We start from the raw sequence: 14672 nt of genomic DNA, 5'->3' as shown, positions 1-14672 counted from the left end.
CCTTCCACCACCGCGCAGAGCCTGGATTTCTCCGTGAGGAATTGGGTCGAGGGAGGAGGGGGCTTGTGGGCAGGAACGGAGCCGAATTCGGGGAGGCGACAGGACCGGTTCCTTCCAATCCTTAAAGGCCTCCCGAAGGAGGGGGAATGTAGGGCTGACTAACTGAAGCCTGACGCCGCAGGGCTCTAACCCGCGGGCAGCCAGCCCCTCAATTACGCGCGGGACAAGTGCGGCGTGCCTGGTGCTAGCGGCGCGGGGCGGGGCTGCGCGGGGCAGGCGCGGGGGTGGGACTCGGGGGCGGGACGCGCCGCTGGCCCTGACAGTCCGCGTCGTAGCGCGCCTGCTCTGGCTTTCTCCTCTCCTCGCGCGCCGGCCATGACGGGCTCACTGTTCAAGGGGAACTTTTGGGTAAGTCGGCGGGGTAAGCGACCCATCACCGGGCTCGGGAACGGGGGCTCCGAGGGGAGCCGTGGGCGCCTGCCCAGTGCTCCGGGGCAGAACGCGAGGGGAGGCACCGCCGCCGGCCCTTCTCTGCACTTCCCCCAGCCCGCCGCGCGCCCGCGGGTCCCCGGGATCCGGTTCCCAGGCTCCCCCTCCTCCGCCCGCGCCCCCGGACACTGCTGACGGGTGTAGTCTTAGAGTCGGGACATTCCCCCCTCATCTCATGGGGAAACCTAGACCCAAAGGGAGGAGTCACCCGTCCGGGGAAAGTCGGCGGTGGCCCCTGGGGCTGCGCTGTGAGCGGATTTGGGGGGACGTGGGGCGCAGAACGTGGGGTGAACTTAGCCAGGCTGATCGTCTTTTCCAGGCCCACGGAAACGTACAGCCTGTCCGAGCCCCATTAGATCCCGGCTCGGCCCGGCAGACGACCCTAGAGGCGTTCTCTAGCAGAAGCTTTGTCGGGTTCCGCAGCTCCGCTTCCTGAGCCTCTCCCTGCCTTTGCCCCGCCCAGGGGGAGGTCGGTGCGTGTGTGAGACCCTGCGAGCTGGTGGGGACATCTGAGCCCGAGGACCGGCCCAACCAGGAGGCAGCAGTTCTGCCTGCCCCTCTCCCTCTGTCCAGTCCTCTTCCCCCCGTCATCTGACTCCGCAGGTGCCCCTCAAGGGTCTGTACCCCCTCATTCGGAGGAACGGCCCTCATCCCTTTAAGGCAGGAGCAGAAAGTCAGCACGTCTCCAGACTGACCTACTGCTGCCAAGCCGCCCCAGCTCCTTACTTGAGACCCTGATTTTCCCCCATTCAGCCTCATAGCTGCTTAGCAGGTTTCTGTCCCCTATCTAGAGCTGCTGGGTAGAGAAACCTGGCCCTGTAACCCCCGGGACACAGTTTAGACCCTGCTTTGTGAAGTCCCTTTTCCTGGAGTTTTTGAGGTTCTCCTGGGGCACTGCCCACCTGTAGGGTGCAGCTCACCGCCCCCACCCCCCCACCCCCCCGCAGCTTCACAGAGAAGGTGAACAACCTCGCAGCTGTCCCCTTGAGGAGGCCTGGGAGTTCTTTGGGTAGAATAAAGGACTTCTGGGTCCCATGACAGGCATTGTGGGAAAAAGCAGGGTACAGAGACCTGCGTTTCTTCCCCTCAAAGTGTAACACTCAGTTTTCAGATCTCTGCCCAGTGTCTTCTCTTCAGGGAAGCCTTTCCTGACTGCACCCGATAGCACATGTTCTGTTCCTTCATAGCATTTGTCAGTTTATGGTTTTGAATTTGGGTGCCTACAAGCATGTGAGCACCTTGTGGACAGTTATTGTGCTGGCTTTCAATGCCACTGCCCCTTGCACAGGCTGATGCCAGTAGGTTCTCAGCAAATAGTGGTTGAATGAGTACAGTGGATCTGTAAGGCTGACAGGGCATGTAGTGGGGTGAGAGCTGCGGCCTCCATCCTCAGAGGTCTCCCAGGCCATAGGAAGGCAGCCCCCCAGCCGCTCCCAGTGCAGACTTGGAGGAGTGGTTAGGGGAGGGGGGAGACGTGAGATCTGTGTTGGGAGTTAGAGGTAGGGTGAAGGTCCAAGGCAGAGAAATTGCTGGGGTTTTACTTTCTTTTTTTTCCCTCTGAGCTTTTACTTTCAGAAGATAGGAGATCCTGAGAGATAGTTTGCAAAGATATCTTCCACCTCTAATTTCCTATACTTTATGTCAAATAATAAAAACAGTAATAGCTAATATTACTGTGTATAGAGTCTGTGGCAAGCACTTTACACATACCGTTCATTAAATCTCACAACTACCCTTACTGAGTATCCCATTTTACAGATGAGGAAACTGAGAGGCAGACAGGTTAAGCAACATTCCCCAAGTTTGTAGAGCTATTAAATAGTGGAGCAGGACTCTGCATAGACCAAACGCTCAGGGAATGCCTTCAACGAGGCTGGTGCTCAGCTAGAGTGTCCCTTTGGCACTGCCAGAGGTAGATGCTGGGACATCATTTGACTCTTCATGTGGATATCTTTCTCCTTCAGCTCCAACCATGAGCTCCTGGGAGGTTTGCACTGGCTCCCACCATCCACTGAGCCCCCAGAACTGCGATGGTGCTTTGCATGTGGATGCTCAGGAATCAGGCAGATGGGACAGTCAGCCTGGATTTGGGAGAAAAGGAGCAGAAGGGAAACTGTTGGAGACCTCAGGGGCTGCGTGCGATGCTCTCACACTCTCAGGGGTGGGGGCAGGGAGCAAGGCTGTTGTTATCACTGAGGGGATGGCCATAACTTTCATGCTTCAAGGACAAGAAGGTTGTGATTACATAAGGTAGAAAACTTTGGAAACAAGGTGGGTATCAGTTGAGTGAATTTACTAAATATTTAAGAAAATACCTTCTCTGTATAGACGTGGCATTTGCAGGGGTTAAGACCGTACTCTTGGGTTGAAGGTAGATTCCTCATTAGGAAGCCGGCAGGGAGGGCAGGCTTTGGTCTTGAATGCCTGTCCTCAGGGACGTAGAGGGCAAAGGGGTCAGGGGATGGGAGAGTCTAGCAGGAGTGAAGAAAACTGGGCCAGGGGTAGAAAGGGTCTGTTCTAGGATGGAAATCATAGGGAAGAGACAGGAGGAGACAGATGGGAGGAATGGCAGAGGGCACAAGAAGTCAGAGCCACAGGACAGGGTCACCAATTGAAGCTGGACAGTAGGAGAGAGGGAAGGAGAGCTTGAAGGAAGCTCTGTGTAAGGTGAACAGGAAAATGAGGTGTGGACGCCAGAAATAAGGAAGTCAGATGAGGAACTGGTTTGTGGGGAGGGAAGGAAGAAAAAGCAGAAGCGGTATTGACAATAGGCAGGCCAGGAGCATCCTGAACCCCCCCACCCGGTCCCCACCCCCCAGGACCATGCCAGGGTTGCTGGATGTGGGGAGGTCTTGGGGAAGGAACAGGGTGCCAGACAGCAAGGTTTGGGGGTATTTTAATATTTTAACAACCAGTACAAACACGTCAGTGAGTGTGCTCTGATGTCAACATTCTGGGTTTGAGGGGCTGGTGGAGATGGCCCCAGCACCTTGGAAAGGGTGTCCAAGCAAGAGAGTGCATGGAACAGCATAACGTGCAGAAGGGTCATCAGCAGAGGCTATGAGGTGGCCTGGCCAGGTTTGAATCCCGGGTCTGCCCCTTGTAGCTGGGTGACCTTGGGCAGATTACTTCAACTCCCATACTCAGTTTTTCCATGTAGAAAAATGAGGACAATACCAATGTCTACGCTCTAGGACTGTTGTGAGGATTAAATCAGAGTTTAGCACATGCCTGGCAAGTAGTGAGCACTTGTGATTGTCAACTATTATCAGCACAGAGGTGACAAAGGAAATGGGTGACAGTTACTCGAGAAGAAAGAATCAAGAGATAAGAGGTCCCCAGAGAAGCACTCTTGGTGACTACCTGTATTTTGGTAGGAAGAGAGAGGGGTCAGAGAAAGAGAGGCAGAGATGTAGGGATTCAACCCTCACAGGAGCCATCACAGGCCCAGGAGGGGAATGTTCCATGAAAGTTGAGAGACCCATGGTTAAATTAGGTAGATGTTCCTGAAAAGGTATAAGTCAGCGCATACTTTACAGATAATCTTATTCAAATGCCCCATGGAGAGTTTAGTTAAAGCAACCTTTCGGTGGATTTGTTTGAAAAGGGAATACTCAAATGTTCTTTAAAACTGGGATAGTCCCCAACCAAGTTTGCCTGACTCGGACACAACGCCTGTGTGCTCTTTCCCTCCCAGCAGTCATGTGGTTAAGCGGTGCTGTTATTTATTCTGGTTAATGTTGGTGGTACCTTGTTGGAATAAGACGGGGACCGTGGAATTGGTTTCCAGGGCTCCAAGGAAGGAGGCCGCAGAGGGAAAGTCCCAGCCTTTGGCCTGTGATCCATGTGGCCATGCACAGGTGACTGTAGAACCTGCTCCAGAAGAGCAAGATGTCCTGCCACAGGAGAGTCCCACGTTCCTCACAAGGGTGTGAGGCCCAGCCTGACCCTCTATGTCCTCTAGACCCTTATTTTGACCTAGTCGTCCTGATTCTCACGGCTCTTGGCCCAGACCAGCTTCCTACTGTCTGTCCTGCACTCTTCCCACCCCAACACCTGCAGTGGGTGCGACCTCTCTGCTCTGCCTGGTGAGTGACCAGGGGAAGGAGCTTGCTCATTGCCTCTGGCCACCCAGGGCTGTCCCTCTGCTTCAAACCTCTGGCCACTTTGGAATCTGGTCATTCTGGGTATTACCAGAGCTTGAGCTGGTGCTGCATCTGACTTTGCTCCTTGACTTTTCTCTATACAGTATGGGAGGGTGCTTTTTTTTCTTAAATAAACAAAGAAGAAAACAGGTTATCACACAGACCCTTCATGCTCACCCCATGTGCTATTTTATACAATGTATAGGCTGTTGCTTTTATTTTTTAATCCTCTCCCTTGGAAACCAGTCCCTAGAAACACACCAGGAGGGCTATTGTCCTGCCTGGTGGCAAAATGCAAGGTAAAGTCATTGACGATTGCGCCCTCCAGTTCATTCTTCCTAGAGCAGCCACTGGGGTCTATCTTTAAAATAATTATCAAAATCCTTTCTTCTTGTTTTAGCTTCTTTAAAATTTAATAAGAGGCATGGGACCTACCTTCTAAGGAGAATAAGAAATTCATACTGAAATATATAAAACAAAATCTGAACAAGTAGAAAGGAAACAAAAGTTTGTTAACAAGCCTTAAAAAATCTAGATGATGCAAGCACATTCTTTAAATATCCAGATGTTTCCAAAAGGCTTATAATGAAAAACAATATAAACATTATTTATGTTGTCACAGCATGTAAAAATTGCTTTATTTTGTTTGTTTGTTTTTTGGCCGCACAGCTTGTGGGATCTTAGTTCCCCCCACCAGGGATTGAACCCTGGCCCTCAGCAGTGAAAGCATGGAGTCCTAACCACTGGACAACCAGGGAATTCCCACAGCATGTAAAAATTGTTTAGTTTAAAGCTAAGTAGTATATTATGATTAGACTTCCATTCTTATCCTTCCTGGACTTTCTTTTTTTTTTAAATTTAATTTTATTTATTTTTTTATAGAGCAGGTTCTTATTAGTCATCAGTTTTATACACATCAGTGTATACATGTCAATCCCAATCGCCCAATTTAGCACACCACCATCCCCACCCACCCGCGGCTTTCCCCACTTGGTGTCCATACGTTTGTTCTCTACATCTGTGTCTCAACTTGTGCCCTGCAAACTGGTTCATCTGTAACATTTTTCTAGGTTCCACATACATGCGTTAATACACGATATTTGTTTTTCTCTTTCTGACTTCCTTCACTGTGTATGACAGTCTCTAGATCCATCCACATCTCAACAAATGACTCAATTTTGTTCCTTTTTATGGCTGAGTAATATTCCATTGTATATATGTACCACAACTTCTTTATCCATTCATCTGTTGATGGGCATTTAGGTTGCTTCCATGACCTGGCTATTGTAAATAGTGCTGCAATGAACATTATGGTTTTCTCTGGGTATATGCCCAGTAGTGGGATTGCTGGATCATATGGTAATTCTATTTTAGTTTTTTAAGGAACCTCCATACTGTTCTCCATAGTGGCTGTATCAATTTATATTCCCACCAAAGGTGCAGGAGGGTTCCCTTTTCTCCACACCCTCTCCAGCATTTATTGTTTGTAGATTTTCTGATGATACCCATTCTAACTGGTGTGAGGTGATACCTCATTGTAGTTTTGATTTGCATTTCTCTAGTAATTAGTGATGTTGAGCAGCTTTTCATGTGCTCCTTGGCCATCTGTATGTCTTCTTTGGAGAAATGTCTACTTAGATCTTCTGCCCATTTTTCCATTGGGTTGTTTGTTTCTTTAATATTGAGCTGCATGAGCTGTTTATATATTTTGGAGATTAATCTGTTGTCCGTTGATTCGTTTGCAACTATTTTCTCCCATTCTGAGGGTTGTCTTTTTGTTTTGTTTATGGTTTCCTTTGCTGTGCAAAAGCTTTTAAGTTTCATTAGGTCCCATTTGTTTATTTTTGTTTTTATTTCCATTACTCTAGGAGGTGGATCAAAAAAGATCTTGCTGTGATTTATGTCAAAGAGTGTTCTTCCTATGTTTTCCTCTAAGAGTTTTATAGTGTCCAGTCTTACATTTAGGTCTTGAATCCATTTTGAGTTTATTTTTGTGTATGGTGTTAGGGAGTGTTCTAATTTCATTCTTTTCCATGTAGCTGTCCAGTTTTCCCAGCACCACTTATTGAAGAGACTGTCTTTTCTCCATTGTATATCCTTGCCTCCTTTGTCATAGATTAGTTGACCATAGGTGCGTGGGTTTATCTCTGGGCTTTCTGTCTTGTTCCATTGATCTGTGTTTCTGTTTTTGTTCCAGTACCATATTGTCTTGATTACTGTAGCTTTGTAGTATAGTCTGAAGTCAGGAAGTCTGATTCTTCCAGCTCCGTTTTTTTCCCCCAAGCCTGCTTTGGCTATTCAGGGTCTTCTGTGCCTCCATACAAATTTTAAGATTTTTTTGTTCTAGTTCTGTAAAAAATGCCATTGGTAATTTGATAGGGATTGCATTGAATCTGTAGATTGCTTTGGGTAGTATAGTCATTTTCACAATGTTGATTCTTCCAATCCAAGAACATGGTATATCTCTCCATCTGTTGGTATCATCTTTAATTTCTTTCATCCGTGTCTTAGAGTTTTCTGCATACAGGTCTTTTATCTCCTTAGGTAGGTTTATTCCTAGATATTTAATTCTTTTTGTTGCAATGGTAAATGGGAGTGTTTCCTTAATTTCTCTTTCAGATTTTTATCATTAATGTATAGGAATGCAAGAGATTTCTGTGCATTTTGTATCCTGCTACTTTACCAAATTCATTGATTAGCTCTAGTAGTTTTCTGGTGGCATTTTTAGGATTCTCTATGTATAGTATCATGTCATCTGCAAACAGACAGTTTTACTTCTTCTTTTCCAGTTTGTATTCCTTTTATTTCTTTTTCTTCTCTGATTGCCATGGCTAGGACTTCCAAAACTATGTTGAATACTAGTGGTGAGAGTGGGCATCCTTGTCTTGTTCCTGATCTTAGAGGAAATGCTTTCAGTTTTTCACCATTGAGAATGATATTTGCTGTGGGTTTGTCATATATGGCCTCTATTATGTTGAGATAGATTCCCTGTATGCCCACTTTCTGGAGATATTTTATCATAAATGGGTGTTGAATTTTGTCAAAAGCTTTTTCTGCATCTATTGAGATGATCGTATGGTTTTCATTCTTCAGTTTGTTAATATGGTGTATCACATTAATTGATTTGTGTATATTGAAGAATCCTTGCATCCCTGGGATAAATCCCACTTGATCATGGTGTATGATCCTTTTAGCATGTTGTTGGATTCTGTGTGCTAGTATTTTGTTGAGGATTTTTGCATCTATATTCATCAGTGATATTGGTCTGTAATTTGCTTTTTTTGTAGTATCTTTGTCTGGTTTTGGTATCAGGGTGATGGTGGCCTCATAGAATGAGTTTGGGAGTGTTCCTTCCTCTGCAGTTTTTTGGAAGAGTTTGAGAAGGATGGTGTTAGCTCTTCTCTAAATGTTTGATAGAATTCACCTGTGAAGCCATGTGGTCATGGACTTTTGTTTGTTGGAAGATTTTTAATCACAGTGTCAATTTCATTATCTGTGATTGGTCTGTTCATATTTTCTATTTCTTCCTGGTTCAGTCTTGGAAGGTTTTACCTTTCTTAAGAATTTGTCCATTTCTTCTAGGTTGTCCAATTTATTGGCATAGAGTTGCTTGTATTAGTCTCTTAGGATGCTTTGTATTTCTGCAGTGTCTGTTGTAACTTCTCCTTTTTCATTTCTAAATTTATTGATTTGAGTCCTCTCCCTCTTTTTCTTGATGAGTCTGGCTAATGGTTTATCAATTTTGTTTCTCTTCTCAAAGAACCAGCTTTTAGTTTTATTGATCGTTACTATCGTTTTCTTTGTTTCTATTTCATTTATTTCTGCTCTGATCTTTATGATTTCTTTCCTTCTACTAACTTTGGCTTTTGTTTGTTTTTCTTTCTCTAGTCCCTTTAAGTGTAAGGTTAGATTGTTTATTTGAGATTTTTCTTGTTTCTTGAGGTAGGCTTGTATAGCTATAAACTTCCCTCTTAGAGCTGCTTTTGCTGCATCCCATAGGTTTTGGATCATCATGTTTCCATTGTCATTTGTCTCTAGGTATTTTTTGATTTCCTCTTTGATTTCTTCAGTGATCTCTTGATTATTTAGTAACGTATTGTTTAGCCTCCATGTGTTTGTGTTTTTTACGTTCTTTTCCTTGTAATTCATTTCTAATCTCATAGCGTTGTGGTCAGGAAAGATGCTTGATATGATTTCAATTTTCTCAAATTTACTGAGGCTTGATTTGTGACCCAAGATGTGATCTATCCTGGAGAATGTTCCGTGTGCACTTGAGAAGAAAGTGTAATCTGCTGTTTTGGGATGGAATGTCTTATAAATATCAATTAAATCTATCTGGTCTATTCTGTCCTTTAAAGCTTCTGTTTCCTTATATATTTCCATTTTGGTTGATCTGTCCATTGGTGTAAGTGAGGTGTTAAAATCCCCCACTATTATTATTATTATTATTATTTTTGCTTTATAACAAATTTAATCAGTTATACATATACATATGTTCCCATATCCCCTCCCTTTTGTGTCTCCCTCCCACCCTCCCTATCCCACCCCTCCAGGCGGTCACAAAGCACCGAGCTGATCTCCCTGTGCTATGCGGCTGCTTCCCACTAGCTATCTACCTTACGTTTGGTAGTGTATATATGTCCATGCCGCTCTTTCACTTTGTCACAGCTTACCCTTCCCCCTCCCCATATCCTCAAGTCCATTCTCTAGTAGGTCTGTGTCTTTATTCCTGTCTTACCCCTATGTTCTTCAGGACATTTTTTTTTCTTAAATTCCATATATATGTGTCAGCATACAGTATTTGTCTTCCTCTTTCTGACTTACTTCACTCTGTATGACAGACTCTAGGTCCATCCACCTCATTACAAATAGCTCAATTTCGTTTCTTTTTATGGCTGAGTAATATTCCATTGTATATATGTGCCACATCTTCTTTACCCATTCCTCCGATGATGGACACTTAGGTTGTTTCCATCTCTGGGCTATTTTGAATAGAGCTGCAGTGAACATTTTGGTACCTGTCTCTTTTTGAATTATGGTTTTCTCAGGGTATATGCCTAGTAGTGGGATTGCTGGGTCATATGGTAGTTCTATTTTTAGTCTTTTAAGGAACCTCCATACTGTTCTCCATAGTGGCTGTACCAATTCAGATTCCCACCAGCAGTGCAAGAGTGTTCCCTTTTCTCCACACCCTCTCCAGCATTTATTGTTTCTAGATTTCTTGATGATGGCCATTCTGACTGGTGTGAGATGATATCTCATTGTAGTTTTGATTTGCATTTCTCTAATGAGTAAAGATGTTGAGCATCCTTTCATGTGTTTGTTGGCAGTCTGTATATCTTCTGTGGAGAAATGTCTATTTAGGTTTTCTGCCCATTTTTGGATTGGGTTGTTTGTTTTTTTGTTATTGAGCTGCATGAGCTGCTTATAAATTTTGGAGATTAATCCTTTGTCAGTTGCTTCATTTGCAACTATTTTCTCCCATTCTGAGGGTTGTCTTTTGGTCTTGTTTATGGTTTCCTTTGCTGTGCAAAAGCTTTTAAGTTTCATTAGGTCCCATGCGTTTATTTTTGTCTTTATTTCCATTTCTCTAGGCGGTGGGTCAAAAAGGATCTTGCTGTGATTTATGTCATAGAGTGTTCTGCCTATGTTTTCCTCTAAGAGTTTGATAGTGTCTGGCCTTACATTTAGGTCTTTAATCCATTTTGAGCTTATTTTTGTGTATGGTGTTAGGGAGTGATCTAATCTCATACTTTTACATGTCCCTATCCAGTTTTCCCAGCACCATTTATTGAAGAGACTGTCCTTTCTCCACTGTACATTCCTGCCTCCTTTATCAAAGATCAGGTGACCATATGTCCGTGGGTTTATCTCTGGGCTTTCTATCCTGTTCCATTGATCTATCTTTCTGTTTTTGTGCCAGTACCATACTGTCTTGATTACTGTAGCTTTGTAGTATAGTCTGAAGTCAGGGAGCCTGATTCCTCCAGCTCCATTTTTCGTTCTCAAGATTGCTTTGGCTATTCCAGGTCTTTTGTGTTTCCATACAAATTGTGAAATTTTTTGCTCTAGTTCTGTGAAAAATGCCAGTGGTAGTTTGATAGGGATTGCATTGAATCTGTAGATTGCTTTGGGTAGTAGAGTCATTTTCACAATGTTGATTCTTCCAATCCAAGAACATGGTACCTCTCTCCATCTATTTGTATCATCTTTAATTTCTTTCATCAGTGTCTTATAATTTTCTGCATACAGGTCTTTTGTCTCCTTAGGTAGGTTTATTCCTGGATATTTTATTCTTTTTGTTGCAGTGGTAAATGGGAGTGTTTTCTTGATTTCATTTTCAGATTTTTCATCATTAGTGTACAGGAATGCCAGAGATTTCTGTGCATTAATTTTGTATCCTGCAACTTTACCAAATTCATTGATTAGCTCTAGTAGTTTTCTAGTAGCATCTTTAGGATTCTCTATGTATAGTATCATGTCATCTGCAAACAGTGACAGCTTTACTTCTTCTTTTCCGATTTGGATTCCTTTTATTTCCTTTTCTTCTCTGATTGCTGTGGCTAAAACTTCCAAAACTATGTTGAATAAGAGTGGTGAGAGTGGACTACCTTGTCTTGTTCCTGATCTTAGTGGAAATGGTTTCAGTTTTTCACCATTGAGGACGATGCTGGCTGTGTGTTTGTCATATATGGCGTTTATTATGTTGAGGAAAGTTCCCTCTATGCCTACTTTCTGCAGAGTTTTTATCATAAATGGGTGTTGAATTTTGTCCAAAGCTTTCTCTGCATCTATTGAGATGATCATATGGTTTTTCTCCTTCAATTTGTTAATATGGTGTATCACGTTGATTGATTTGCGTATATTGAAGAATCCTTGCATTCCTGGAATAAACCCCACTTGATCATGGTGTATGATCCTTTTAATGTGCTGTTGGATTCTGTTTGCTAGTATTTTGTTGAGTAAAATCCCCCACTATTATTGTGTTACTGTCGATTTCCTCTTGTATAGTTGTTAGCAGTTGCCTTAGGTATTGAGGTGCTCCTATGTTTTGGGTGCATATATATTTATAATTGTTACATCTTCTTCTTGGATTGATCCCTTGATCATCATGTAGTGTCCTTCCTTGTCTCGTTCTTTATTTAAAAGTTTATTTTATCTGATATGAGTATTGCTACTCCAGCTTTCTTTTCATTTCCATTTACATGGAATATCTTTTTCCATGCCCTCACTTTCAGTTTGTATGTGTCCCTAGGTGTGAAGTGGTCTCTTGTAGACAGCATATATATGGGTCTTGTTTCTGTATCCATTCAGCAAGCCTATGTCTTTTGGTTGGAGCATTTAATCCATTCACGTTTAAGGTAATTATCGATCTGTATGTTCCTATGACCATTTTCTTAATTGTTTTGGGTTTGTTTTTGTAGGTCCTTTTCTTCTCTTGTGTTTCCCACTTAGAGAAGTTCCTTTAGTATTTGTTGTAGAGCTTGTTTGGTGGTGCTGAATTCTCTTAGCTTTTGCTTGTCTGTAAAGCTTTTGATTTCTTTATCGAATCTGAATGAGATCCTTGCTGGGTAGAGTAATCTTGGTTGTAGATTCTTCCCTTTCATCACTTTAAGTATACCATGCCACTCCCTTCTGGCTTGTAGAGTTTCTGCTGAGAAATCAGCTGTTAACCTTTTGGGAGTTCCCTTGTATGTTATTTGTCATTTTTCCGTTGCTGCTTTCAATAATTTTTCTTTGTCTTTCATTTTTTCCAATTTGATTAATATGTGTCTCAGCGTGTTTCTCCTTGGGTTTATCCTGTATGGGACTCGCTGCACTTCCTGGACTTGGGTGTCTATTTCCTTTCCCATGTTAGGGAAGTTTTTGACTATAATCTCTTCAAATATTTTCCCAGGTCCTTTCTCTCTCTCTTCTCCTTCTGGGACCCATATAATGTGAATGTTGTTGTCTTTAATTTTGTCCCAGAGTTCTCTTAGGCTGTCATTTCTTTTCATTCTTTTTTCTTTATTCTGTTCCGTGGCAGTGAATTCCACCATTCTGTCTTCCAGGTCACTTATCCGTTCTTCTGCCTCAGTTATTCTGCTATTGATTCCTTCTAGTGTAGTTTTCATTTCAGTTATTGTATTGTTCATCTCTGTTTGTTTGTTCTTTAATTCTTCTAGGTCTTTGTTAAACATTTCTTGCATCTTCTCAGTCTTTGCCTCAATTCTTTTTCCGAGGTCCTGGATCATCTTCACTATCATTATTCTGAATTCTTTTTCTGGGATGTTGCCTATCTCCACTTCATTTAGTTGTTTTTCTGGGGTTTTATCTTTTTCCTTCATCTGAAACGTAGCTCTCTGCCTTTTCATCTTGTCTATCTTTCTGTGAATGTGGTTTTAGTTCCACAGGCTGCAGGATTGTAGTTCTTCTTGCTTCTGCTGTCTGCTAGTGTTGGAGGGTGTCCTGCAGAGGCGGGGGGGTGGCTGTGGCTCACTGTGGGGACAAGGACACTGACAGCAGAAGTTCTCTTCCTGGACTTCGTAATTCCTGTTTTTGAGGGGACATTATTCATCTTTATCAGAGACTTTTTTTTAATGCTCCACTATATCAGGTTTTTTTTTTTTTTCCCCACAAACAGTTTATTCAGATTGGACTTACACAGTGAATGTAGAATTCTGAGTTTGGTGTCTCAGATACCCATTATGGGAACACATGCACAGATAAATACACATAGTTAAAGTTAATTCTAAAGTCAGAAAGACTTGGTTTATGCAAACTTGGTATAAGTGTGTATGGATGCATGTTAATTTATAGATTTTTCTGGTAAAAGCAACTGTAGGTGTCATCAGCCAGCGAAGGCAAAATATTAGTTACTTCCAAATATATACAATATCCAAAAGTAACTCTATTTGTACAGCTAATAGGTAATTTTGAAATTAATTTTTGTAATTCTCATTTACTATCTTCTAAATATAATCAGAATGTCCATTTCGGTACATATTTTTTTACAGCATAAATATCATCTAAGTTTCAGGGTTAATGAAAAGGTCATTTGAATAAGACATGGCTGACATTTTTCTTTCCTCGCCTACGCTAGACATCTCCAGCTTTGACAAAAAAGGAGGTTTAAGTAAGAGGAGGAACTGTTTGTTAGCTTCATAGAATGACAGCCATTGTAATTTTTAAAAATATAGAACTATTAGAATTTTCCATCTAGATAAATGAGAATAATTAAGATATGGTTGCCAGGAATTTTAAAACTCTTATATGTTGTGAAAATCCATGAAGACTGCAGAGCTATATGATCTCACTCCAGAAAATGCAGGCAGCAGGAAACCAGATACTTGGGACAGCACTGTTCAAATAGCTGCTGTGAGTCTCACAGCCTCCAACAAGGGCTTTAGAACCTTCCTCAGAATCAGGGGCTTCTTGCTTCTCAAACAGCATACATGTGAGGAAAGTAGGCAGAGTAGGCTTTTTAAAGACACAGTAGACTGTTTGTTTAAACTTGCTTTCTGGGATTAGCTGTATTACTTTGTGAGTTTTGGGCTGAAGGTTAGACAAAGGTTAAGCAGTGGATTTTAACACATGTGATAGGGGTTTGTTCTTCATGAGAAGGGGAAAGCTTTTCCCCAGTCGACCCTAATGCTCTTGCCTTAAATGCTTTACACTATTTGTATGTGTAAGGAGGCTCAGGGCAGCACAGAGCAGCTTAAACTCCAGTGCATGAACCCATAACATTCATGAGAATCTATCTTTGGGAACTGTTACATAGCCTCCCAGCTTACCGGTCAGATATGGCTGTTGCATTAGCACTGACCAGGTCACACTGGACTGCATTAGGGGATTAGAAACCAAGTGAAGACTTTCTTTTTTAACAGAAATGATCACAGCTAAATATTTGTGAAAGTAAAGCAAAAGAGTATTCTTAGGTATTTAAATGCTACATTTCCTTACTGTTTTTTTCTTTTTTTTTAAAGGCTGCAATGTTCTTAAATATTTTTTCATAGATCACTATTCATTCTTTAAACATATTACTGTTTGTTTATAGGG

At 42.6% G+C, this 14672-nt stretch overlaps 1 protein-coding gene across 1 annotated transcript in view; it reads left to right on the top strand.

Annotated features, from left to right (window-relative positions):
- Window positions 1-320: 320 nt before the first annotated feature.
- The window catches only part of PSTPIP2 (proline-serine-threonine phosphatase interacting protein 2), an 82404-nt gene continuing 68052 nt past the window's right edge, over window positions 321-14672 (top strand). Inside the window, exon 1 of the mRNA XM_082639982.1 lies at window positions 321-408. Coding sequence (XP_082496108.1) covers window positions 376-408 — 33 coding nt within the window. The 5' untranslated portion in view covers window positions 321-375. The remainder of the gene's footprint in view (window positions 409-14672) is intronic.

This window comes from Mesoplodon mirus (genome assembly GCF_964341445.2).
Source record: "Mesoplodon mirus genome assembly, chromosome: 13".
NCBI lineage: Eukaryota > Metazoa > Chordata > Mammalia > Artiodactyla > Ziphiidae > Mesoplodon > Mesoplodon mirus.
This window is presented reverse-complemented; position numbering and strand designations above follow the sequence as displayed.